Genomic DNA, 26,512 nt, shown 5'->3' with positions numbered 1-26,512 from the left:
GAAGTGGTTTACAGTCAGAGGAGTCTGATGGACAGGTCTGCTCACACACTCCTTAACCAGCAGCCATTTTATGAACAGAATTGCTGATCACTTTGTGAGGAAAGCTGCACTAACTAGAGAAAGTGGACAGGCCATAAGTTCTATGAAATGATTCTTTGCTGTGGACAATTTCTATTTCTTAGAAGGATCTATTAGAAATAAGTTCTTTACATAGTGTTCCTTTACTGGGACCCTCACTGATGAACTGTAATCTGTGGGAAAACCTCTTACCAAGTGTCACCACACGAGGAACTAAATATTACACACTGCCTAATCAAATCCATGGGATGTATGTGTAATGCAAGACAGGTCCTGCAGACTGAGTGATGCCATTTCTTACAGCTCTTTATTCTGGCCAAAAGTCAAGTATCCTAAAAAGAAAACCCCCTTTATAAATGCAGAATTCTTTTGCGGGGATATTCAATACAGAAAAAAAACCTCTTTAAGGCATGGTTGCTCTTAAAATTAATAACAGAGGCATGCTGACCTATCTGCAGCCCTATGAATCCGGTGCAGGCTGCTCTGAAGGTCTATACCAGCTGCAGAAGGGATGCCTGCTCCATTCCGAGGTCACAGGAGCGCTGAATCCAGTGATTGGCTGCAGCGGGTAGGTGGCTAACAGAGCACGTCATTGGATGTTTCGTTAATCTCCTGCTCTTCTACTCTTCTGCCCACTGCAGCCAGTCACAGGCTTCAGCAGTACTGTGATTTCCGAATAGAGCAGGCATAGCTTCTGGAGCTGGGGCAGACCTTCGGAGCGGCCTCAGTTGGAACCATGGGGCTGCTTGTAGGTGAATATGCTACCATTTTTAATGTTAAGAGCATCCATGCTTTAATTTTTTTTTCTATATTGTTCAGCCCCTTTAATATGATGTAAGGAAATGAGGTTTCTAAACTGGACAACCTCCATTTATTGCCAGGCTTGTCAGGGATTCTTTGGAAAAACTTATTTTTTTATAATTGCTACTGTTTTCCAATAATAGTGCACTAAAGTGCTCCTTGGCATATAAACTAGGGGATGTTACAGATCTGTGGAAACATTTATAACTTTTTCTCTTTTTTCATGTAGGTTGTAGAAGCTTTAATTAAAGGAAACCAGCAAATCCTAGTAGTGCCGCCAAGACATGCCATCGCTTACCAGTTAATAAAGAACTGGATTGGAATGAATGCCAACCTGTAGTGTCCTGAAAAAATGGGCTTCTTATTTCAAAGAAATGACAATGTAATGATAAACCATGTCAATTTATAAAGATGGAAAATATAGTTTCTGATTTTATCTAAATGAGGTGTGTAAGATTAAGAACAATAGACCAATAGTAGCCAGCTCACCCTTCCTGTAGTGTTCGTAGTTCACTCCGGGCTTAGAACCTCATTATTTCCAGATGCCAACAGATCAAGGTTTCAAGTAGATGATCCACTCTGCATGATAAAATCTTTCTGTTTTATTTCACATCATTAAAATACAGGGCAATAACAGCTGAGATAAAACATCTCGTTGTTTCAGATTCGCTCAGGCATCATTATTGATGATGCACAAGTATAAGACCTTTGAACTGGGAAATCATAAGTTGTGTTTTCTCAAACTACCATATTTCACTGTAATGCTGTGAGCTACGCTATAAAATACTCTACTTTGCCCCTTCACATTGAGCTGCCCTGGCATATCACGTATACAGGACTTTGTTCTTTCTTGGCTGCTACAGCATCTGGGAATTTTGACTGTATGACACTTCTTATAAAAACAATAAAGCTCAGAATCAAGGTAATTGGTAAATTTGATCATTCTGATATTAAATATATCCCACATCTATATATGATTGTAAATTTGGAATTGTTCTTTCCACAAACTTTGCATAAATTAATAGAAAAAAATCTCAGCTCCATCTTGAGAAAAGTGAGGTGTCGGGCTACAAACAACACCTATAATACTCTATTAAGAGGGTATAGTGAAGAACAGAGTGCGAAAACATGCAAAAGGAGACACAAAGATTTCTACCAAGTCTTTTACCTCACGTCAGTGCTGGTTTCACTTCTACACTGCTCAGTACTGCTTTTTAATTTTGGTTAAGGAATGAAGAGCAGGAATCCCTGTTTGTGTCTTGTCCTATATATGACAGACATCTTATCAGCTAGTCTCCTTCCTGCTCAGTGTTCATTACAAATTAAGAGACAGAGCCTGCAGTTGAAAATACTGATGAAAATACAAGATATAAGGCTACGTTCACATTTGCGGTCGGCGCCGCAGCGTCGCCGCATGCGTCATGCGCCCCTATATTTAACATGGGGGCGCATGGACATGTGTCGCACTTGCGTTTTGCGCCGCATGCGTCCCTGCGGCGCCCGCGTCCGGGCGCAGAGGACGCAGCAAGTTGCATTTTTGCTGCATCCAAAATCAATCAAAAAAAGGACGCATGCGGCGCAAAACGCAGCGTTGTGCATGCGTTTTGCTGCGTTTTTGTTTGCGTTGTGCGTTGCGGCGCCGACGCTGCGGCACACAACGCAAATGTGAACGTAGCCTAAGATGATGGCCAGAGATAGCGTTATTCCATTTGTACACAGCAACTTATTCCGAAAAGTTACTTGAAAGAACAGTTTCCCTTCAACATCAATGTCTTAGATTGGGTAATGCTGCTTTATATATCTTTGTCTAGATAATTTGCCAGGTCCTTGTCAAGGCTACACACTAGTGATGAGTGAGTATACTCGTTGCTCGGGTTTTCCCGAGCATGCTTGGGTGATCTCCGTGTATTTGTAACTGCTTGGAGATTTAGTTTTCATCCCCTAAACTGAATGATTTACAGCTACTAGCCAGCATGAGTACATGTGGGGGTTGCCTGGTTGCTAGGGAATCCTCACATGTAATCAAGCTGTCTAGTAGCTGTAAATCATTCAGCTGCGGCGATGAAAACTTAATCTCCGAACACTAACAAATACTCGATCACCCGATCATGCTCGGGAAAACCCGAGCAACAAGTACACTCGCTCATCACTACTACACACTATTACAAAGCTGCAGATCCCCACAGCGATATCTGTGCAGACTCCGAACAAGAATTGAATGAGTGCAAGATACGTCCTGTGAAAAATGTACAGAGTTACTCAAATTTGTATGTACAAAAACTCTGTTTATAGGTGGACATAGACTCTAATATATCTGAAAATAAAATGTTATCTATCCACATTTATGACAACGTTTTCCCAAAATCTGGTGTATAAAAAAAATATGTAGCATTTTGAAATATTACTTCTAAAAAGACCTTTGTCATTTGTGCTCGCCACCATGTGTGAAAAAATGTGGGTTTCTGCTGACAAAAAAGAAGCAAAGGGACTACGAATCATTAACCAAAACTCTACACTATTTAATCTCTTTAGACTTCTTTGCCAATTTTCTTAATCGAGAAAAGATAAAAAAGGCGACACCATTTCTTGCACATAGTTCTATGACAATCCTACTATAAGTAGCTGCCATGAGGTGTAGTATGTAGTTATATAAAGCTCTTTGAACAGAAACTTAGAATTAATAATTCCACTATTTTTGCTGCATCTTTTTATAATCCAATACACGTGTTTTTTTCAAATCCTTGTGTCACAAACTCTTTTTCTTGCATTTATGGTTTATTTCATATCTATACATATACTGTGTACATAGTGCAAAGTTTGGGGTGCAGTATAGACTCAGGATTAGAAAACGGTACCCCGATTCAGAATTGTACAAAGCGAAAAATATGTAAGTATTTTGCTTGGAGTTATGGCCAGCTTTGAGGGGGTTGGGGTTGGACTAAGTTGCATCCACATTTAAAAATACCTGTAGTGCAGACGAGCTTTCATGGGTATAAACCTGTCGGCAATCACCCAGTGAATGAGCAAAACGCACATTCATTGGGTGATTTGATATGTTGGAATAAATATCATTGTACTCGGCAGCACATCATCTGGTGTAGACATGAGATATTCTGCCAACGACATGATACTGTATAGCGACAGAATGATCTATGTTTCTGTGTGATTGTGCAATAGGTTAGGCATTTTGGGCCCAACCTTTATTTTTGTGTAGAACCGGCCCGGCTTGGAATTTTCTTTCGATATTGACCAGGTTGTTATGGCTACGTACGAGTATGTCGCATATGTCTTTTATATATGAGGATGAGCTAGAGCAGGACAACTATATATTCCTAAAATGTCATCTTGGAAAATAGGTGGAATCAAGGAAGAAAATACTTTGATTTTAGTATGCTTAGCATGAAGGGTATGGGTTGTGTATAATGGACAATTAGAGTGAGTTGGTGGCCCTTTGCTGGAATCTGACCATTGTGATGGCGCTTATTGCTGTAATGAAGGAGGAAATTGCCATGCACCCACATCTGTTCCCTATCTCAGATTTTTTTATTTTTTAGTAAATGGCTAACCATTCAGCTTTAAAAAAAAAAAAAAAGAGGCAGAGTAAAGCCAATAAGTGGCATTTGTGCTACCCAAGCTCCACTTCCACTTTATTCTAGCAATTAAGACAGATACTGGTGGCATATTCTAGCATTATCCTACCGATTTGAAACAAGCTACTTAATCGCCAAGTTTGACCAACAGTCTAATGTGTAATGGGAGCCTCCCGACTCTTCCCAGAATGATGATGTTGGGGTAGATGAGGGTCTGGCAGTTTGAACTGTAATGCACAACCTTTTTGTTCTTCTGAAGAAAAGCTGATGCCAGAACTGTCTGACCTTGTCTTACAGTTAGGTCCATATATATTTGGACAGAGACAACATTTTTCTAATTTTGGTTATAGACATTACCACAATGAATTTTAAACAAAACAATTCAGATGCAGTTGAAGTTCAGACTTTCAGCTTTCATTTGAGGGTATCCACATTAAAATTGGATGAAGGGTTTAGGAGTTTCAGCTCCTTAACATGTGCCACCCTGTTTTTAAAGGGACCAAAAGTAATTGGACAGATTGAATAATTTTAAATAAAATGCTCATTTCTAGTACTTGGTTGAAAACCCTTTGTTGGCAATGACTGCCTGAAGTCTTGAACTCGAGGACATCACCAGACGCTGTGTTTCCTCCTTTTTGATGCTCTGCCAGGCCTTCACTGCGGTGGTTTTCAGTTGCTGTTTGTTTGTGGGCCTTTCTGTCTGAAGTTTAGTCTTTAACAAGTGAAATGCACGCTCAATTGTGTTGAGATCAGGTGACTGACTTGGCCATTCAAGAATATTCCACTTCTTTGCTTTAATAAACTCCTGGGTTGCTTTGGCTTTATGTTTTGGGTCATTGTCCATCTGTAGTATGAAACGACGACCAATCAGTTTGGCTGCATTTGGCTGGATCTGAGCACACAGTATGGCTCTGAATACTTCAGAATTCATTCGGCTACTTCTGTCCTGTCACATCATCAATAAACACTAGTGACCCAGTGCCACTGGCAGCCATGCATGCCCAAGCCATCACACTGCCTCCGCCGTGTTTTACAGATGATGTGGGATGCTTTGGATCATGAGCTGTACCACGCCTTCGCCATACTTTTCTCTTTCCATCATTCTGGTAGAGGTTGATCTTGGTTTCATCTGTCCAAAGAATGTTCTTCCAGAACTGTGCTGGCTTTTTTAGATGTTTTGTAGCAAAGTCCAGTCTAGCCTTTTTATTCTTGATGCTTATGAGTGGCTTGCACTGTGCAGTGAACCCTCTGTATTTACTTTCATGCAGTCTTCTCTTTATGGTAGATTTGGATATTGATACGCCGACCTCCGGGAGAGTGTTGGTCACTTGGTTGGCTGTTTTCTCTTAACCATGGATTCCGTGGGCGCCCAGGTCTTTTTGCATTGATGAGTTCACCAGTGCTTTCTTTCTTTCTCAGGATGTACTAAATTAGATTTTGCCACTCCTAATATTGTAGCAATTTTTTGGATGGGTTTTTTCTGTTTTTGCAGCTTAAGGATGGCTTGTTTCATCTGCATGGAGAGCTCCTTTGACCGCATGTTTACTTCACAGCAAAACCTTCCAAATGCAAGCACCACACCTCAAATCAACTCCAGGCCTTTTATCTGCTTAATTGAGAATGACATAACGAAGGGATTGCCCACACCTGTCCATGAAATAGCCTTGGAGTCAATTGTCCAATTACTTTTGGTCCCTTTAAAATAGGGTGGCACATGTTAAGGAGCTGAAACTCCTAAACCCTTCATCCAATTTTAATGTGGATACCCTCAAATGAAAGCTGAAAGTCTGAACTTCAACTGCATCTGAATTGTTTTGTTTCAAATTCATTGTGGTAATGTCTATAACTAAAATTAGAAAAATGTTGTCTCTGTCCAAATATATATGGACCTAACTGTATCTCCTCTTTGAAAACACATGAATGCTCAGCGAATTGCTCATGTGAATGAGGAGACACTGGAGAGGTTGCTGATGACCATGTGAGGGAGGTCTTAAAAGTCCCAAAATACTATATTAATTTGCTATTGAAATTTTCAAAAGTAAAAATAAGCAGTCTTTGCATTGTATATTGTCTTTCACATTGTGTTTTCATTTCTGATGCTTTCATGGCACTTACTGCATTGTTCTTTGTGATTGTTGCTTCTAAAACGTATCTATAAATTGTAAAACCTGGTAATTGTAATAAATTTTATTATTGCCCTCAGACTTTTTGTTCTTTTTTAAAGCAAAAATGAGACAGATTTTGCTCCAGTTGTTCAGAAGAGGCTAACTGAGAATAAATTGGAACTGTGTGACATAAAAGGGAACCTGTCATGTGGAAAAACACTATTAACCTGCCGATATGGAAATCATCTGCAAGTTTGTAGCATTCTGAAGCTGCCCGCCCGCAGTGCTGAGAGCCCCGCTGCCTGGAGGAAATGAACTTTATATCTCCCGACAGGCTCAGTATTTCAGTCATAGAGGTGCGAACATCGCGGCTTCAGTCACGGTTCAGTACGTATCGTTTTTTCACATGATAGAATACCGTACTAGGGTCCTTGAAAATAGTTCCCCTAAACTGTAATCTTTGATCGTTCTGACATCAGGAGGTGAATGACCTGCTGCCTGCCATCATCTTTCAGATCCCACTACATATGTAAAAACAATTCAAATTGCTCGTTCATATGGTTTTAAACAGTTTTTTACTATATTTTCTGGAGGGAGGAGGGTTGCAGCAGCAATTTCCTTTCTTTGTTGTTCAATCCATTTTAATCTTACACAACTGAATTGTAAATGTGAAGCCAGAGTGATACTATATAATAATGGAATGTAGAAATGTAGCCGTACAGCTTGCAGCACCCAGTTGCTGACAACAGATGGCACAGGTTTTCCAGACAGAATCCTTCCCATCCTTCAGCGACTGCTTGTTTGTTCTCGGCCTACAGATGTCATGCCGCAAATATCCCATAATGATTTTTGTGCAATAAAGTTAATTAATTGGGCTCTAAACCTTGGCAAAATCATGCCCTAGACTGTGCAAACTCCAGATAAAAAAAAGACATGCTTATCTATTATAGTTATTCTTTCTAATTGTCTGTAAATGCTTCACTGTGTTAAAATTGTACATCATTTTCCCAATTAAAAATTAAGATTTAGTACATTTCAACGAAGCTCTTGTTTCATTTCACACTGCATCGGTAACGTGTAAAACGCCTTGCAAAATGCAAATAACTGTGATAAGTCCAATTAGTGAATAATGTAAATGGTGATAAAAGCTGGAACGCCAGTGTATAAATATATAATAATGTTCCAAGTTTAATTTACTCGCATTCAGACATTGTCTTAATAGCTCATGAACCAGACTAATTCTCTTGAAGCCATTGTGTATTTGAGCTTGGGGCTGTAATGCATTATCGCAGATAACTCCATAGCATCTTACGAGTAATTAGTGCTGCTTCCACATTTACTAATTCATTCTGCTGCCAATTGAAGTTGGCACTTACTGGAGCAGCTAAAACAACGGCTGAGATGGTGACTAGAGGTAAATATAGGAAGTTGTTTTACCAGTCCATTAGTGACATTTTTTTCCCTTGGTTCTGAATTAGTCATGGATAAGTTTAGTAAAAGTTACATGCATGAAATTATTTTTTTTTTCCGGCTATTTGGAAAACGTAACGGAGCTGCATTCACTGACAAAGTGTAGATCGAGCAAAGTGCTATGTTACTAATGCAAAAATGCATTGTGAAATCTGACACAAGCAGCCAGGATCATATTCCTCACCAACCGTTACACCGATGCCTCTACCCTGTGCCAGTCATTACACTGGCTACCCATCCACTCCAGAATCCAGTACAAAACTACTACCCTCATCCACAAAGCACTCCATGGCTCAGCACCACCCTACATCTCCTCTCTGGTCTCAGTCTACCACCCTACCCGTGCCCTCCGCTCCGCTAATGACCTCAGGTTAGCATCCTCAATAATCAGAACCTCCCACTCCCTTCTCCAAGACTTTACACGTGCTGCGCCGATTCTTTGGAATGCACTACCTAGGTTAATACGATTAATCCCCAATCGCCACAGTTTTAAGCGTGCCCTAAAAACTAATTTGTTCAGATTGGCCTACCGCCTCAACGCATTAACCTAACGATCCCTGTGTGGCCTATCATTAAAAAAAAAACATAATCAGGTTCCTCGTATCATGTTCTCATACACTTTATGCAGTTAACAGCCCTCTGTGTCTGTACTGCTACACACTTAGGCAGTTAACTGGTTCATGCAGCTTTACATGAACACTCGAGCCTTACACTGGCTGGTCCAAATAACTAAAGCAATTGTTACCATCCACCTCTCGTGTCTCCCCTTTTCCTCATAGTTTGTAAGCTTGCGAGCAGGGTCCTCATTCCTCCTGGTATCTATTTTGAACTGATTTCTGTTATGCTGTAATGTCTATTGTCTGTACAAGTCCCCTCTATAAGTTGTAAAGCGCTGCGGAATATGTTGGCGCTATATAAATAAAATTATTATTTAAGATGCTTGCTTATATAGTACCATCATATTCTGCAACAATTTGCGATCTTCATATGTTCTCCCTGTGTTTGCGTAGGTTTCCTCAACGTACCCCGAATTCCTCCGACACTCCAAAGACATACTGATAGGAAATTTACATTGTGATCCCCAATGGGTACAGTGATGATCGATGATAATGTCTGTAAAGATCTGCGGAATATGGTGTGGTATAAGCAAGCATTTTTCTTAGACCAACACCCTTTTTGTGGACGTATAAAGTAAGAAACAAACATCTGATCAGTGAAAGGTCTGTCTCTAAAACCTGTATCTATTGGATGAATATGGGTCTGTAGAAAAGGAGCTACGGTGATGGAACCCAGTCAAAGAGTTTCAAAATTATGGAAAGAGACAAACGAGTTTGGATTACATCTCTTCATTCGCTGCAGTCTCTACCAGCCACCTCACCTGGACGCTCTGTGGATATGCCATAAATATCTAAGAGAGAAGTTTTTGGGTGATAGTTTAATTGGTAACCTATTAGCATTATTTCCAATTACTTTGTCTTAGCATTGAAGCATCACATAGTTAGTGGAGATGCATAGTTTCAGGAATGGACACTAACAGAAAATGGCTGTGAAGGACATTATTTGTAGTTCTCCATTTATGAACTATGAAAATACACATGTTTACATTACACTTCTACACAAAGACATATAAATACACACAAAATACACAGGCATTTACATTACACATAAATTTACGCATTGTGCACACATAGACATGATGAAAATAAAATCCCTACATACACATTATGCACAAATATACATTCATAGCCTAACGTGTTGGTGCCCTTGAAATTGTTCCAGGAAATTAAGAATTTCTCCTTGAAAATTATTACAGTTACACATGTTTTGTTATACACATGTTTATTTCCATTGTGTGTATTAGAACAACACAGAAAAAAGGCAAACTGGACAAGATTTCACACAAAACCTCATAAATAGGTCAGACAATTGTTGGCACTTTCCAAAGTTGTGGGTAAACAACTTTGTTTCAAGCATGTGATGCTCTTTCAAACTCACCTGTGGCAAGTAACAGGTGTGGGCAATATGAAAATCACACCTGAAACAAGATAAAAAGGGAAAAATTTGACTAAATTTTTGCATTCTGTATCTGTGCCACACTAAGCACAGAGAACAAAAAGAGAAGAGAACTGTCTGAAGATGTGAGAACCAAAATTGTTGAAAAATATCAACACTCTCAAGATTACAAATTCATCTCCAGAGATCTTCATGTTCTTTTGTCCACGTTGCGAAGCATAATAAAGAAGTTTACAACCCATGGCACTGTAGCTAATTTCCCTGGACAAGGACGATAGAGAAAAATGACTTATATAGAACACAGTACCTACAGTCAAATATGATGGAGATTCAAAGATGTTTTGGGGTTTTTTACTGCCTCTGGCACTGGGTGCCTTAACTGTGTGTCAGAAAGCTGGGTTACGTCCTAGTTCATGAGTCTTCCTGCAGGACAATGACCTCAAACATATTTCAAGAAGCACCTAGAAATGAATGGAAACAGAGAGTTCTGAAGTGGCCAGCAATAATATTTACGTTTATATTACTGTATATTAAGAAGGATATGCAAAAAAACACAATTATGCAATTTATACCGTTTGTCAATCATCATATAATATGTTTAAATGCATTGCATAGGGTGACACAATTACAAATCATGCAAATCTGTTTGTGGTCTTTACTAGTTTTTCTTTTAAAAAAGTGCTTTACAAAATAATTTGTTTATTGTATTTGTTTTTGCACCTTATATTGTGTAGACACTTTATAGAAAATATCTTTGACTTTTATTTTCACCTGAGTTTGAGTCGTGGCAGAGACAATGTAAGAGAACACAGCAGCATTCTCTTTCTGAAACTTCACAGGCCAAAAAATAATTGCAGTTGAGATCAGCTTCCTGGCTAGGCGCCTCTCCTTCATGGACCCCTGTGCAGCTCACATGGCTACACAAACTGTATGTAAGGAGGTTAACATAATAGACTGTTGCTAATAACCCTTTTGTAAGCGAGATTGGCACCAATGGTCATCATATTTTTTTCATTTGCAAACACCAGACTAGCACCATATTCAACCCACACATCACTTAACGTGAGCTCAGCACTGAGTCATTGATATTTGTTAATCAGAACATATCTAAAACTTGCGCTTATATCTCTATACCCACAAGTGCTCTTTACACCAACAGAACATAAATATAAACATTAATAACAAACATAAGTGATCTGCCCAACAGGAAGCCTAAAGTAAATGTGTAAGACATAAAAAAACACAACTCTAATAAGATAGATTACAAAGTTTCTTATTTTTACTTGTACTATTGAGTTATAAAGAAAAAACGATTTTTCTTGAAGTCAAATATCTCACAAGAAAGATGTGAATCCACACCTGCTGGTAGCATGCGCCACAAGATACATCCTGCATTTCTCCGACACCTACATTGACGTTAGTTGTTGGCCTTTATAGATATTGTGTAGGCCACAAAAACTTTTGGAAACTATCTCAGGTAATTGGCAAATCTCGATGCATAATTCTCGGAGCATAATGCAGACTATCCTTGTTACTATACATATACATACATAGTTATTCAATGGGCTTAACAGAATACTCCTTCAATTGAACAGAATGTGATGACTTTCTGTCCTTTTATTTTGTTATCTTTATTAAACATTATTTCTCATCTACTTTATTTGAATAAGGACACACCTGTTCATGCAATGATTTTCCTTGTTCTTATTGAATTGTGCACATTCTAGATTTTGACTGAAAACAGAAAAACCATGAAGTTAGCAGGAAAAAAACACATTTGAAAACAGAATCTGTGTTAAACTTTTGATTCCTCATAGTACCCCCATTTTCCTCTGATGTGTGACATGTTTGGCATTTTCTCAAACAGCTTTATCAGGTCATCTCCTCGAATGGCTTCCAATGATCAGGTATAATAATAATAATCTTTATTTTTATATAGCGCTATCATATTCCGCAGCGCTTTACAGTTTGCACACATTATCATCACTGTCCCCGATGGGGCTCCCAATCTAAATTCTCTATCAGTATGTCTTTGGAATGTGGGAGGAAACCGGAGAACCCGGAGGAAACCCACGCAAACACAGAGAGAACATAGAACCCAGGACTCCAGCGCTGCAAGGCTGCAGTGCTATCCACTGCGCCACCGTGCCGCCCTGATGAGGTATGCCTCATCAAGAGGACATGTGTGTAATCACTTGCCTTCAGAAAGTGTTAGTAACGATCAGGTGTATTTTTCAGACATAGTGTTTATATACAGTTCCATACAGGCTTTTCGGTATATGTCTGGCGGGACTTCCATGGTTTTTTTTTAACAAATCGGTAAGTCGCAATTTCTGTAATTTTCCCCTACATACAATAGATAATTTTATTTTTAAATATCTAAAGATTTATATATCTGAGAATATGATCTTAACAAAATGTTAGCTGAAAAAGTTGACTCAAAAGACCCAATTTATCAAAGTTTTCATGTCCGAATTTTCGCCTAAGGGTATGTTTCCACGTTCAGGATTGCATCAGGATTTGACGCAGATAAAATCTGCACCTGAGGTCACTGGCAGGTCACCTGCGTTTTTTGATGCGTTTTTCATGCGGATTTGTGTGTGTTTTTGTAAGCTCAATAAAGATATAAAAAAAAAGAATTGTGATGTCATTTCTTGTCCAACCTCTTCATTTACATACTCCATTGAAGAATATACACACACAGCTAGATAGATCCGTTAGATGGATACAATAGATAGATACGATACATATCTATCATATCTGTCTATCGTTTCTATCTATGGATCTATCTATCGTATTTATCTATGGTATCTATCGATATATCTATTATCTACCGATATATCTATCTATAAATATATCTATAGATAGATATATCGATAGATATATTGATAGATAGATAATAGATAGATACGATAGATGGATACGATAGATACAATAGATATCTATCTATCATCTATCTATTGTATCCATCTATTGTATCTATCATATCTATCTATCGTATCCATCTATCGTATCTATCTATTGTATCCATCTATCGTGTCTATCGATATATCTATATAAATATATCTATATATAGATATATCGATAGATAATAGATAAACATGATAGATACGATAGATGGATGCGATAGATAGACACAATAGATGGATCACACAAGCGAGAAACTCAGACGAGTCTCGCGTCTTAATACCCGGCACTGCGGCCAGCATGTATTTCTATGCAGCTGCATGCTCCACTGCCGAGTGCAGGCGCCAGTGTTGGGTATTAAGATGCGAGACTCGTCCGAGTTTCTCGCATGTGTGATCCCGGCCTTAAATAAAGACACACACACGAAATCTGCATTAGGCCGGGGTCACACTCACGAGAAACACAAGTCTCTTGCTTCAATACCCGGCACTGCCACCGGCACTCGGGAGCGGAGCGTGCAGCTGCATGTATTTCTATGCAGCTGAACGCTCCGGTCCCAAGTGCCAGCGGCAGTGCTGGGTATTGACGCCGGCCTTAAACGCAGTGTTTAATTTTAAAAAAAAAATTGCGTGGGCTCCCGTGCAATTTTCTGCACCAGAGAGGGAAAGCCAGTGCCTGTGGGACTGATGTTTGTAGCCTGGGAAGGGGTTAATACCCATGGAGCTTCCCAGGCTATGAATATCAGCCCGCAGCTGTCTGCATAGCCTTTACTGACTATAAAAATAGGGGGACCCCCCAAAAAAAAGACGTGGGGTCCCCCTATATTTTATAGCCAGAAAGGCTATGCAGACAGCTGCGGGCTGATATTCATAGCCTAGAGAGGGGCCATGGATATTGGCCCCCACCCGGCTACAAATACCAGCCCGCAGCCGCCCCAGAAATGGCACATCTGTATGATGTGCCAATTCCGGCACTTAGCCCCTCTCATCCCATTCCCCTGTAGTGGTGGGTTATGGGGTAATAAGGGGTTAATGTCATATAAGGTGACATTAAGCCCAGTTAATAATAGAAAGGCATCAATAAGACGCCTATCCATTACTAATCCTATTGTAGTGAAAGTGTAAAAAAAAAAATAAAGACACAGCCAGAAAGAAGTATTTTATTATTCTTAATTTCATCATACTTGAGCACCTGCAAAAAAAAGTAAAAATAATAAACCAACCGTATACTTACTTTCTGCCGTAGTCCAATTAATAACGAATGTCCCACGACGATCTCCCCTATAGAACAGTGACATCGGGTGATGTCACCGCTCTATAAGCCCTCCAGTGACACTGACAGGAGATAATGGCTCCTGCAGTGTATCACTGAGGTTACCTTAGTTCAGAGTCTCACTTTATGGCAAAGCTGTGTGGGAATTTTGAGACTAGGTACTATTTTCTCACAGGGGCGAAGGAATACATTGTGGAAGGATACCTTCCATCATTGTATTCCTGAAGCCCCTGGAGAGTGGTCACATCAGCTGATGTGGCTGCTCTCCATGGGAGATTGTCATTGGACACTTGTTTTAATTGGATATCTGCGGATCAGGGAGTTTATTGTTTGTTTATTATTTTATTATTTGTTACAAGTGACAATGGCTTCGGAGATCAAGGTGACAAGGTGATAGTGAGTATGTACTCTGTTTAATGTACTGTATGTCTATATGTATGTATTGTATGTACTGTATGTATGCACTGCATGTATGTTATGAATGTTGCATGTTCTGTATGTATGTACAGTATGTTGCATGTTGTATGTAGCATGTTGTATGTCATGTCGCATGTGGTATATCGCATGTTGCACGTCATGCAGCATGACGCATGTGACATGTTGCACGTCACATGTTGCATGTCGTATGTTGCACGTCACATGTCGCACGTCACATGTTGCATGTTGTATGTCGCATGTTGTATGTCGCATGTTGTATGGTGTATGTCGTGTGTTGTATGTGCACACAGTCTAGACGAGTCCGGCTCTGCTACATCTGGATGCCTGACATCTAGATGTAGCAGAGCCTGTAGATGATCACCGGAGATAACTCTCCAGCGATCACATACACTGCAGCGTTCTCACAATCAGCTGATCAGCTGTTTGTGAGAACCAGACTAGTGACAGGAGATAACTCCCGATCACGTGCATGGCAGTTCTTGCGATAAGTTATCGCGAGAACTGCAGTGGACAAGGGATTGCCGGCAGACATGCGTAGCAAGCTGCGGTTACACAGTCTCTACTCATGTGACTAATCATTAGATGTGGTATTACCGCATCTAATGTTAGTCTGATAAATTTACGGCGCGGCGACGGAGAGTCGCCACATTGCAAACAGACATGCTGCATTCTGAAAAGACGCGCCGCATGTCCATTTACGCGGGTCTGCCACCTGCGTGTTTTACCGCATAGTAGAGACGGGATTTCATGAAATCCCCTCCACTATGCTGTAACATCTGGACGCTGCGTGTTTGACGCTGCGGCTCTATGCAGCGTCAAACATGCATAGTTTCCTGAACCTGGAAACATACCCTAAAAGGTTTGAAATGTTGCAAAAATTAGGCACAACTCTGAGTGAGCCATTGATTGCAAACATGATTTGTTATTTTCCACACCCAAAAAGGTAGTTTTCTTGAATTAAATCAAGACCATGTTGCAAAAAATGAGAACACCTCAAGCCTGTCTTAGTAGCAAAAGCTAATGTTTAGATTACAAAATTCTAATTAACAAGAATTCAACCACAGGTAAGTCTAATTATTCATTAACCCCTTTCTGACATCGGGCGTAATAGTACGCTGATGTCAGACTCCCGTTGTTTGGTGCAGGGTCAGATCCGGAGCCCATGATATATACAGCTGACATGTGCCCGCAACAGCAGTGGGTGCTATCACGATCCACACGCGGCTGTTAACTAGTTAAATGATGCTGTCAATTTCAACCCCGATCGTACACAAAAAATAAGCCCTTGCATAACCCAAAATCATGAAAAATGGAGACGCTACAGGTCTCTGATAATGACGCAATTTTTTTTTAACAAACTTTTGAATTATTTTTCACCACTTAAATAAAAAAGAACTGAAAAGTCAGACCAAGGTGAGTGTTTTCCGTGACGCAGTATAATGTACACTACAGAGGATCAGCATGCATGGGTGTTGTTCATGAAAGAAGCCTCTCATAAAGTCCATACACAAAAAAACCTGCCTATAATTTACTGGAAAAATATTAAGACTACTGGGGCTCTATATTCTATAGTGATGAGACAAAGCAGGGTCGAACTGGGGTGCCTAGGGCCCACAGGTGGAATTAATTTCAGGGGGTCCACCCTACTGCTACTTTACATGGAAATGTACATGTTCATATATGTGAGCATTTTAGCAGACAATACAGCATGCACAACAGAACTGTGTTGTGCACTGTACTGCATCAAAAGGGCTTTTAATTAGAATAAAAAATGTATTTTTTTAGCTAAGCACTAAGTCCATCTTTAAAAAGGAAATACTTTATCAGGTGAAACGCATGGTGTAATAAACTACATAATTGAAACATTAAAGGGTTGTCATTTACATAGACAACTAATTAACTAATTCTCAATCATTATACACTGCTAAAAAAAATGTAACACTAAAATGCCAAAATACTAGATATTACTGAATGAAATATTCCAGTTGTAAATCTTTATTCATTACATAGCGGAATGCGTTGAGAGCAATAAAACATAAAAATGGTCAATGTAAATCAAAATTAATATCCCATGGAGGTCTGGATTTGGAATGCTACTCAAAATCATAGCGTAAAATCAAATTACAGGCTGTTTGAACTTCAGTGGAAAATTTTGAAGACAAGGAAATGATGCTCAGTATTGTTTGTGGCCTCCAAGTGCCTGTACAGCCTCCCTACAATGCATGATCTTGATGAGGCGGCAGATTTGGATTCAAGTCTGGGGAACGGGCAGACTAGTCCATAGCATCAATGCCTTCATCATGCAGGACCTTCTGACACACTTCAGGCACATGAGGCCTAGCATTGTCGTGCATCACAAGGAACCCAGGGCCCAGTGCACGTACATATGATCTCACAATGAGTTTGAGGATCTCATCCTGGTACCTATTGGCAGTCACGGTACCTCTGGCTAGCACATAGAGGGCTGTGCCGCCCTCCAAAGAAATGATTCCTCACACCATTACTAACTCACTGCCAAACCAGTCATACTGGAGGATATTGCAGGCAGCAGAACGTTCTCCACAGCATCTCAAGACTGTCACATCTGTCACATGTGCTCAGTATGAACCTGCTCTCATCCGTGAAGAGCACAGGGTGCCAGTGTGCCAATCTTGGTGTTTTCTGGCAAATGTCGCGGTGTTGGGCTGTAAGTAGAGCACCCATTGTGGACATCGTGCCCTAATACCACCCTCATAGAGTCTGTTTCTGACAGTTTGAGCAGAAACATGGATGCTAATGGCCTGCTGGAGGTCAGTTTTCAGGGCTCTGGCACTGTTCCTCCTTGCACAAAGGAAGAAGTGGTCCTGCTGCTGGGTTGTTGGCCTCCTCCACATCTTCTGGTGTACTGGCCTGTCTCCTGGTATCTGCTCCATGCTCTAGACACTGTGCTAACCCACAGCTACCCTTCTTGCCACAGCTCGCATTGATGTGCCATCCTGGATGAGCTGCACTACCTAAGCAACTTCTGTGGGTTGTACTGTAGACACCACCTCATGCTACTCTACCTCTAGGGGGGAGAGCAATGACAAAAAGAAAAAGTGATGAAAACAGCCAAAAATGATGAGAACAGAGAAATGGTCAGTGGTCACCACCTGCAGAACCACTCCTTTATAGGGGTTGTCTTGTTAATTGCCTATAATTTCTACCTGTTGTCTGTTCCATTTGCACAACAGCAGGAGAAATTGATTCACAATCGGTGTTGCTTCATAACTGAACAGGTTAATTTCACAGAAGTGTGATTGACTTGGAGTTTCAAATGTGTTGTTTAAGTGTCATCTTTTTTTGAGCAGTGTACTTCCCCCACGTAAAATAATAACACCTATACTCATGTTTGATGCTGGTGCTGTTCCAGTGATGTCGGCACTGGGTCTCTCAGGGCTCATGTGACATTATGACACACGAGCCCTGCAGCCAATCAGTGTTAGCTTGACTCTCACCTCCTTCGAAAAAAACTTTCCAGCTGGTCCAACTGACAAAGCTGCAACTAAACCATTGCTGCAGTGTAATAGCATGGCAGTTTGTGATTTTTTTTGAAAATACAAATATCAGTGGATGTTTGGACTTGGTAATTCCCAGAGCTAAGGGGAAGACCACCAAAGGATTTTCAACCAATAAATACCCACATTGGTGGCCAAATTTTCAAGAGAGCAAAGAGACTATCTTCTAGCTCGGATAGTATATTACTGCTATAGCCAACCAGTGTCTGCAGTGGTGATGATTTTGTCATTGATGTGGCCAGAGATTGGCTGCACCAGTCATGTGACTTTGAAGTCATTAGAGTGAACATCAGTGGGGGAAACATGGTTAGCACTCCTGGGAAACTGTTGGATCCTGTAGCGTGTGGTACACATCAGTGTCACCCTTCCCCTATATGCCCCATGCAAGTGACAATATGTAGTCAAGTTACATACTTGCCATTATTGCGATTAGTTGGTGACATGCCAACTAATTTCCTTTGGCTTCTCTCAAGTCACTTGTTTTGAAATAAATAAACACCTCTAGTTGACACGGGACTGCCTGCTCCCACAGGGAAAACTGGTGAATTGTGACAATCCTTTTAACACATTAAGGACCAGTTGATTTTCAATTTTGCGCCTTCATTTTTTTCTCCCCTACTGCCAAGAGCCATAACTTTTTTAATTTTCTGTTGACATAACTGCGTGAGATCTTCTTTTTGCAGGACGAGTTGTTCTTTTGAATAGCACAATCCATTTTATCATATGATGTAATGGAAAGCGGGGGAAATAATTCCAAGCATGACGAAATAGCAACAAAAGTGCTATTCTGGTATTATTTTTGGGTTTTTATTTACAATGTTCATTTTACCATAAAAAGTGACCTAGAATTATCATTTTCCACATAAGTGCGATTATGCAGGTATCAAATATATATAGTTTTTGTTTTAGTTTTCTGAAAAAAAAATCAGAAATTTGAAAAAAAAATGTTTTCTTTTGTTGCCATTTTCCAAGAGCTGTAACATTTTACATTTTTAGAATATGTGGCAGTGTTAGGGCTTGTTTTTTGTTCCCAGAGCCAATGTTTTTATTGATATCATTTTAGTCTATGTATAATGTTTTGATCGCCTCTTATTGCACTTTTTTGCTATTGTGGTGTCGTTTACCAATTGGATTAATTTATTTTATATTTTGATAAATACACCACGCATTGATATGAAATGAGTATTTTTAAAATTATTTCTTAATTTTTAATGTGGTAAAAGAAGGGTGATTTCAACATTATATTTTATTTTTCTCATTTTTTTTAAACTTTTTTTTTTACTTTTCAATATATTTGTTTGTCCCTTTGGGGCCTTGAATCTGTGTGCATCTGATCGCTTGTGCTAAATACAGCAAGAGCATTGCTGTATATATAAAAAACCATGGTCTTCTATGTACGCCAGCCACGTGCTAATTTTCACAGGAGTTGCGTGATGACAGACACCATGGTCTTCAGCAGACCCCTGACGGTCATGCCAACCCATCGGCGTCCTGCGATTACGTTGCAGATGCATTGAAGGGTTAGAATGGTGCCTGCTGGCTCATTAAATGCAGCTGTCACAGATAGCGTCATTTAGCAGGTTAACGGCCACGGGTGGATCTCCACCTGTGGGCGTTAACCTGCTAAATGATGCTATCAATCTGTCACAGGCAGATGATGGCTGATTATCACAGCCATCATAAAAAGAGGTTACCACTGCCAACATTGGCATCCAGAGATAGCAATAGCATCCTAGGCCCTGAGGTCAAGCATGCCCAAGGGAATTGTAGAGGAGAAAATGCTAAAATACTAGTATAATAGATGGCACATTGTAGGACACATATACGGCACAATTCTGATAAACATTGTAGCAAAAGTACTGAATTTCTAATTTGGTTGGCTGCTAATGGGACATGACACACATGAAGTTCTGGCACTTGTAAGTTGCAATTGGGACAATGGATACATTGCACTAGTGATTGGTGAAGGATATGGAGTAGCACTTCTATAAGTCTAACATTTATCATCCATACCCTAGATTCTCAACCTGTGGCATAAGTACCCGGAGAGGTACACATCATGTTTCTTGATACAACTCAACAGCATCTTCACTTGTAACTGATTTCTGAGGTTCTCAGCAATCATAGACAGTAATTTTGCATGTGCTGAGCATTTAGCACAGTGAATATGCTGATAGTCTTGGAACCCTACTCGTAGTGAATAGTGAAGGCAACAAGTCATGTTTAGCTTCGGGGCATTTTCACATAGATGATGCTATTATTTTGTCCCCATTGATGTACCAGGCAGACGAACTAGTAAAAAAGAAGGTAGACTGTGTTCATATCACAGATACACAGTGTCTATAACAGGTGTCAGGGTCATGAATTGCTTCTAAAATCTATGAATTTATAGCTATAATAGCATTACAATACAGTATGTCAACATATTTGGGGAACTTTATCATTAGCGTCCTAGGAAAGACAATTTATTTTCACAAATAAAATAGTAAAAGTTATACACTGATTCAAGTATTAGCTGCATCAATTTTGTGCCTCATTTTCTAATGGCATCCCAGAATTTATTCATTTGGTGTATGACAAGTGCATTACTTTTATGAATTTAAAACTATTCCTATTGCATTTTTTTGATAATTATACATCTGTACCTTTATATACCTTTATTCATGAGCGTGCATTAGCCACTGGATTTATCTAGTATTTGAATCAATTTAAAAATTATTGAGTTTCATATCAGTGTATCATAAAAGTGCTGGAATACATGAAAATATTCCTTTGTGTCAGGCTAAAATCAATTTGTATACTACACACGGGTCTAGTAAATTTCCTTTAACTAGCTAGCAGTGAAACATGATATGCCTAGGCTGATTAAAGGTAGGAGACCATGGTTCTTCTACTCTGGATTAAAGGTGTTAATCAGATTGTGAGCTTACATGACAAAAATAGCCTTCGAAAGTAGCAGTACAAAGCTGGGCACCAGACATCTCACTGGTCCCTCACTTGATTACAGAACAATTTCCTGTAGCAGAAGAACTGGAATTGTTCTTCAGGTAGAATCCAATTTACAGGCGAGTTGTCATTGTGAATTAGTTTTCATTTTTGGTCAAATATCTTATAATTTATTTTTTTTGTAAACTCTACAACTGGTAATTTTTTCTTCTAAATGCTTTATTAATAATAACCCCACTTTATTTATTTTAACATTAACAATTTAACATTTTTCTTAGTATTTCCCCACCACAATTTTTTTTTACGAATCTGGGATTCACCGGAAGAAGTCCACATTGGATGTAGAGAAGAGTGTTGATTTCCTGGTCCATTTAATGAGTAATTGAAGCGGGTGGACGAAACATTTTACAGGTGAGTCATTTAATACCTTCTCTGCCCCAACATTGCTTTTGACCATTTGTGGTAAATGAAGCCCAACGGTATGATACAGCAGTTGGAAAGGAAAGAACTGGGGAGCCAGCCCACTGATCCTGGAGAGAAGCACGGAAGCAGTCCCAATGGAGCGTAGATAAATAGAAAAAAGCAAAAATTTCCAGCTTGCTCTTAGTAAAATATAAATTTTTAATCCAATAAGTTAAAATGACAGTACAGGCTCCGTGGACCCACCATGAACCCCTGAGGGTGAGCGACGCGTTTCGACTGACAAGCAGTCTTTATCCAAGCTTGGATAAAGACTGCTTGTCAGTCGAAACGCGTCGCTCACCCTCAGGGGTTCATGGTGGGTCCACGGAGCCTGTACTGTCATTTTAACTTATTGGATTAAAAATTTATATTTTACTAAGAGCAAGCTGGAAATTTTTGCTTTTTTCTATGATACAGCAGTACATGAGGTTTGAGAGGTATGTATTGTCCATGCAATTAGGTTGTAGGCGTTCGCAAGGATGGGAAAATATTTTTGCGAAGTTTCCGCATGATAAAAAGAACAGAAAAGTGTCCTACATAATAAATACGGGGGACCATGATGCAAAGAGGAGCCTACGTAGAGAAGAAAAGTCCTCCAAACACAAGTTGTATAGAGAATAAACAATTTTATAAGAACACACAATTAAAAGAGTTTAAAATGGAGATGTAAACCAACTATACAGAAAATGAAAAAGGTTACACTGGATCTCTCTGGACCCTGGGTCTTTATAGATCTCCTGGCTTGGACTTATCTGTATATCTTTTTATGATACTAATTATCTATTTTGACCTTGAGCTATATATTGTGCATTTTTTGTCTCTGGACTGTCCTATGAATCACATATTTTGTGTCACTTAATTTGTCTCTTATACATTTAGTATAACTTTTTTAGGAGTTACCGGAGACAAACCCCAGCATTGTCCAGTTAATTTATGTCCTTTTCTGTACCTTAGTTATTTGTACCTTGCACTTTATTCACTAGAATGTTTTTCTCTATTATTTCATGCATTTGCTCATATATGAATTAGAGTCTATTCTGCAAGGCGTTGTACTTTATGCCTAATTTTGGACATAACCCATCCATCTGCCCAGCGTTTGCTTGTTTTCATTTCCTGTAGGGTTTATTTACCTCTCCATTTAAACCCCTTCACCCCGAAGTCTGTTTTCACCTTCCTGACTGGGCCAATTTTTATCATTCTGACCACTGTCACTTTATGAGGTAATAACTCTGGAACACTTCAATGGATTCCACTGATTCAGAGAATGTTTTCTTGTGACATATTGTACTTTATGATAGTTGTAAAATTTCTTTGATATGTCTTGCAATTATTTCTAGAAAAAAAAACAGAAAATTGTAGAAAATTTAGACAGTTTCGTAATTTTCAAATTTTTCATTTTTATGCCCTTAAATTAGAGAGACATATTGCACAAAATAGTTAATAAATAACATTTACCACATGTCTACTTTACATCAGCACAATTTTTGAAACATAATTTTTTTTTGTTAGGAAGTTATAAGGGTGAAAAGTTGACCAAAGATTTCTCATTTTTACAAAAAAATTAGCAAAACCATTTTCTTTAGGGACCACATCACATTTGAAGTGATGTTGAGGGGCCTATATAACAGAAAATACCCAAAAGTGACACCATTCTAAAAACTGCACCCCTCAAGTTACTCAAAACCACATTCAAGAAGTTTATTAACCCTTCAGGTGTTTCACAGGAATTTTTGTAATGTGGAAGGAAAAAATAAACATTTATTTTTCTTTCACAAAAAGTCTTTTAGACCTATTTTTTTTTTACTTTCACAAGGGTAACAGGAGAAAATGTACCATACAATTTGTTGTGCAATTTCTCCTGATTATGCCAATACCCCAAATGTGGGTGAAATCTACTGTTTGGGCACATGGCAGGGCTCGGAAGAGAAGGAGCGCCATTTCCCTTAAAATTTGCTGGCATAATTAGCGGACGCCATGTCATGTTTGGAGAGCCCCTGATGTGCCTAAAAAGTGGAAACCCCCAACAAGTGACACCATTTTGGAAACTAGACCCCTTATGGAACTTATCTAGATGTGTATTGAGCACCTTGAACCCACAGATGCTTCACAGAAATTTATAACGTTAAGCTGTGAAAATAAAAAAAATCACGTTTTACCAAATAAATGTTTTTTAGCTCCAAATTTAGCATTTTCATAAGGGTAGCATGAGAAATTGCTACACACAATTTGTTGTGAAATTTCTCCTGAGTGCGCAGATAACCAATATGTGGAGGAAAACAACTGTTTGGGCGCTCGGCATGGCTTGGAAGGAAAAGAGCACCATTTGACTTTTTGAATGTAAAATTTTTTGGAATAATTAGCGGTTGCCATATCGTATTTGGAGACCCCCTGATGTTCCTAAACAGTGGAAACCCCTCACAAGTGACATCATTTTGGAAACTAAACCCCTTAGGGAACTTATCTAGATGTGTATTGAGCACCTTGAACACACAGGTGCTTCACAGAAGTTTATAACGTAGAGCCGTGAAAATTAAAAAAAAAAAATCTAAATCTTTTTTAGCTCCAAATTTTCATAAGGGTAACAGGATAAATTGCTCTATACAATTTGTTGTGCAATGTCTCCTGTGTACGCCGATGCCCCATATGTTAGGGAATACTACTGTTTGGGCGCACAGCAGGGCTTGGAAGAGAAGGAGCGCATTTGACTTTTTCAATGTAAAATTTGATGGAATAATTAGCGGATGTCGTGTCGCGTTTGGAGAGCCCCTGATGTGCCTAAACAGGGGAAACCCCCCACAATTGACACCATTTTGAAAACTAAACCCCTTAGGGACCTTATCTAGATGTGTATTGAGCACCTTGAAGCCCCAGGTGCTTTGCAGAAGTTTATAACTTTAAGCTGTGAAAATAAAAAAATCACATTTTTCACACAGAATTCTTTTTTAGCTATACATTTTGTATTTTCACAAGGGAAAAAAAGAAAATGGACACCAAAGTTTGTTGTGCAAGGTCTCCTGAGTTCACCGGTACCCCATATGTGATCAAAAACGACTTCTGAGGCACAGTGCAAAGCTCAGAAGGGAAGTAGCGCCATATTACAGTGCAGATTTTGCTGCACTTGTTTGAGGGTGCCATGTTACATTGACAGAGCCCCTGCCAGAACAGCCTACCCCCATAAGTGACCCTATTTTATCAATTAAACCTCTCAATGAATTCATCAAGGGTTGCAGTGATTATATTGACATCACAGGTGTGTGACAGACTTTTATACCATTGGGCAGTGGAGAAAAAATAGTTTACATTTTTACCACCAAGATTGTGTGTTAGCCCCAAGTTTTACATTTTCGTACTGGGAAATGGGTAAAAATGGCATCAAAATTTATCCCACAGTTTCTGCTAAATGTAGAAATGCCCAATATGTGGATGTACAGTACTTTGCCATACGGAGAGACTCGGGAGAGACGGAGGGCTATTTGCCTCCTGGAGCACAGATTTTCCTAGATATGTTTGCGGATTCCATATAAAGAGCCCCTAAGTGCTAGAAAAGCAGAATCCCCCCTCAAGTGACCCCATTTTGGAAATTATATCCCTTTGGGAATTTATCTACAGGTGTAGTGACGATTTTGACTCCATGGGTGATTTCCAGAAACAGGCAGCAGTAGATGTTGCTGAGTGAAAATTGTAAACTGCCATTTTAGTGACCAGTACGCTGCAGCGACCAGTACGTTGCAGTCACCAGTACGTTATGCCCAGCTCATGCTTCTGGAGACACACACCAGTAAATTAGGTGGGCCCCCATCACTACAGACATGCCAAACATGTGGGCGCTAAATGTGGTTTAGGGGCACTTGGGGCTCAGAAGGGAGTGGGGTATTTGCATTTGGGAGCGGATAATTTGCTGAATTTCTTTTGGGGGCGAGGAGCCATTTAGCTTTTCCAGAGCCTTTGTGTTACCAGTAACGTAGAAGCCCCCTGTATTTCCGTTAACAGATAACAGATCTGAGTGGGAACTTGCTTTTTTGTGGACTGAGTTGAAGCTTTTATTGGGAACATTTTACATAACATTTGTGATCACATTTATCCAGTGCTCTAGGTTCAGCACTAGTGTTGAGTGATACCTTCCGATATTCGAAAGTATCGGTATCGGATCGGATCGGCTGATACCGACAAAATATCGGATCTCGCCGATACCGATACCCGATACCAATACAAGTCAATGGGACACAAATATCGGAAGGTATCCTGGATGGTTCCCAGGGTCTGAAGGAGAGGAAACTCTCCTTCAGGCCCTGGGATCCATATTCATGTAAAAAATAAAGAATAAAAAAAAAAAATATGGATATACTCACCCCTCCGGCGGACCCTGGACCTTAGCGATGTAACCGGCAGCCTCCGTTCCTAAGAATGCAGAGTGAAGGACCTTCGATGACGTCGCGGCTTGTGATTGGTCACGTGACCGCTCATGTGACCGCTCACGCGACCAATCACAAGCCGCGACGTCATCGCAGGTCCTACACTCACTGCATTCTTAGGAACGGAGGCTGCCGGTTACACCGCTAAGGTCCAGGGTCTGCCGGAGGGGTGAGTATATCCATATTTTTTATTTTTATTTTTTATTTTGTACATGAATATGGATCCCAGGGCCTAAAGGAGAGTCTCCTCTCCTCCAGACCCTGGGAACCATACACTGGGAACTTCCGATTCCGATTTCCGATATCACAAAAATATCGGAACTCGGTATCGGAATTCCGATACAGCAAATATCGGCCGATACCCGATACTTGCGGTATCGGAATGCTCAACACTATTCAGCACTTATTTTGGGGTTTCCATCTAAATCTAAATCTGAGTGACGTGATTCAGATGAAACCCATGAGGGATCCATTCACTATAA

The 26,512-nt window shown here is 39.7% G+C and overlaps 2 protein-coding genes across 5 annotated transcripts in view; both read left to right on the top strand.

The window, feature by feature from the left end:
• NUDT12 (nudix hydrolase 12) overlaps nucleotides 1-1,904 on the top strand; it is a 55,677-nt gene extending 53,773 nt beyond the window's left edge. The window contains exon 7 of one of the 3 annotated variants that reach the window (XM_077289937.1): nucleotides 1,109-1,904. In XM_077289937.1, coding sequence (XP_077146052.1) covers nucleotides 1,109-1,219 — 111 coding nt within the window. In that variant the 3' untranslated portion in view covers nucleotides 1,220-1,904. The remainder of the gene's footprint in view (nucleotides 1-1,108) is intronic. The other 2 variants (XM_077289944.1, XM_077289951.1) reach the window with 2 other exon arrangements.
• Nucleotides 1,905-21,167: 19,263 nt separating this feature from the next.
• LOC143793791 (uncharacterized) overlaps nucleotides 21,168-26,512 on the top strand; it is a 133,439-nt gene continuing 128,094 nt past the window's right edge. For both annotated transcript variants that reach the window (XM_077280777.1, XM_077280776.1), the window contains exon 1: nucleotides 21,168-21,567. The gene's annotated coding sequence lies outside the window, so the exon portion shown is untranslated. The remainder of the gene's footprint in view (nucleotides 21,568-26,512) is intronic.

This window comes from Ranitomeya variabilis, chromosome 1, assembly GCF_051348905.1.
Source record: "Ranitomeya variabilis isolate aRanVar5 chromosome 1, aRanVar5.hap1, whole genome shotgun sequence".
NCBI lineage: Eukaryota > Metazoa > Chordata > Amphibia > Anura > Dendrobatidae > Ranitomeya > Ranitomeya variabilis.
Note: the sequence above shows the minus strand (reverse complement) of the source record. Positions and strands in the feature narration are given on the sequence as shown.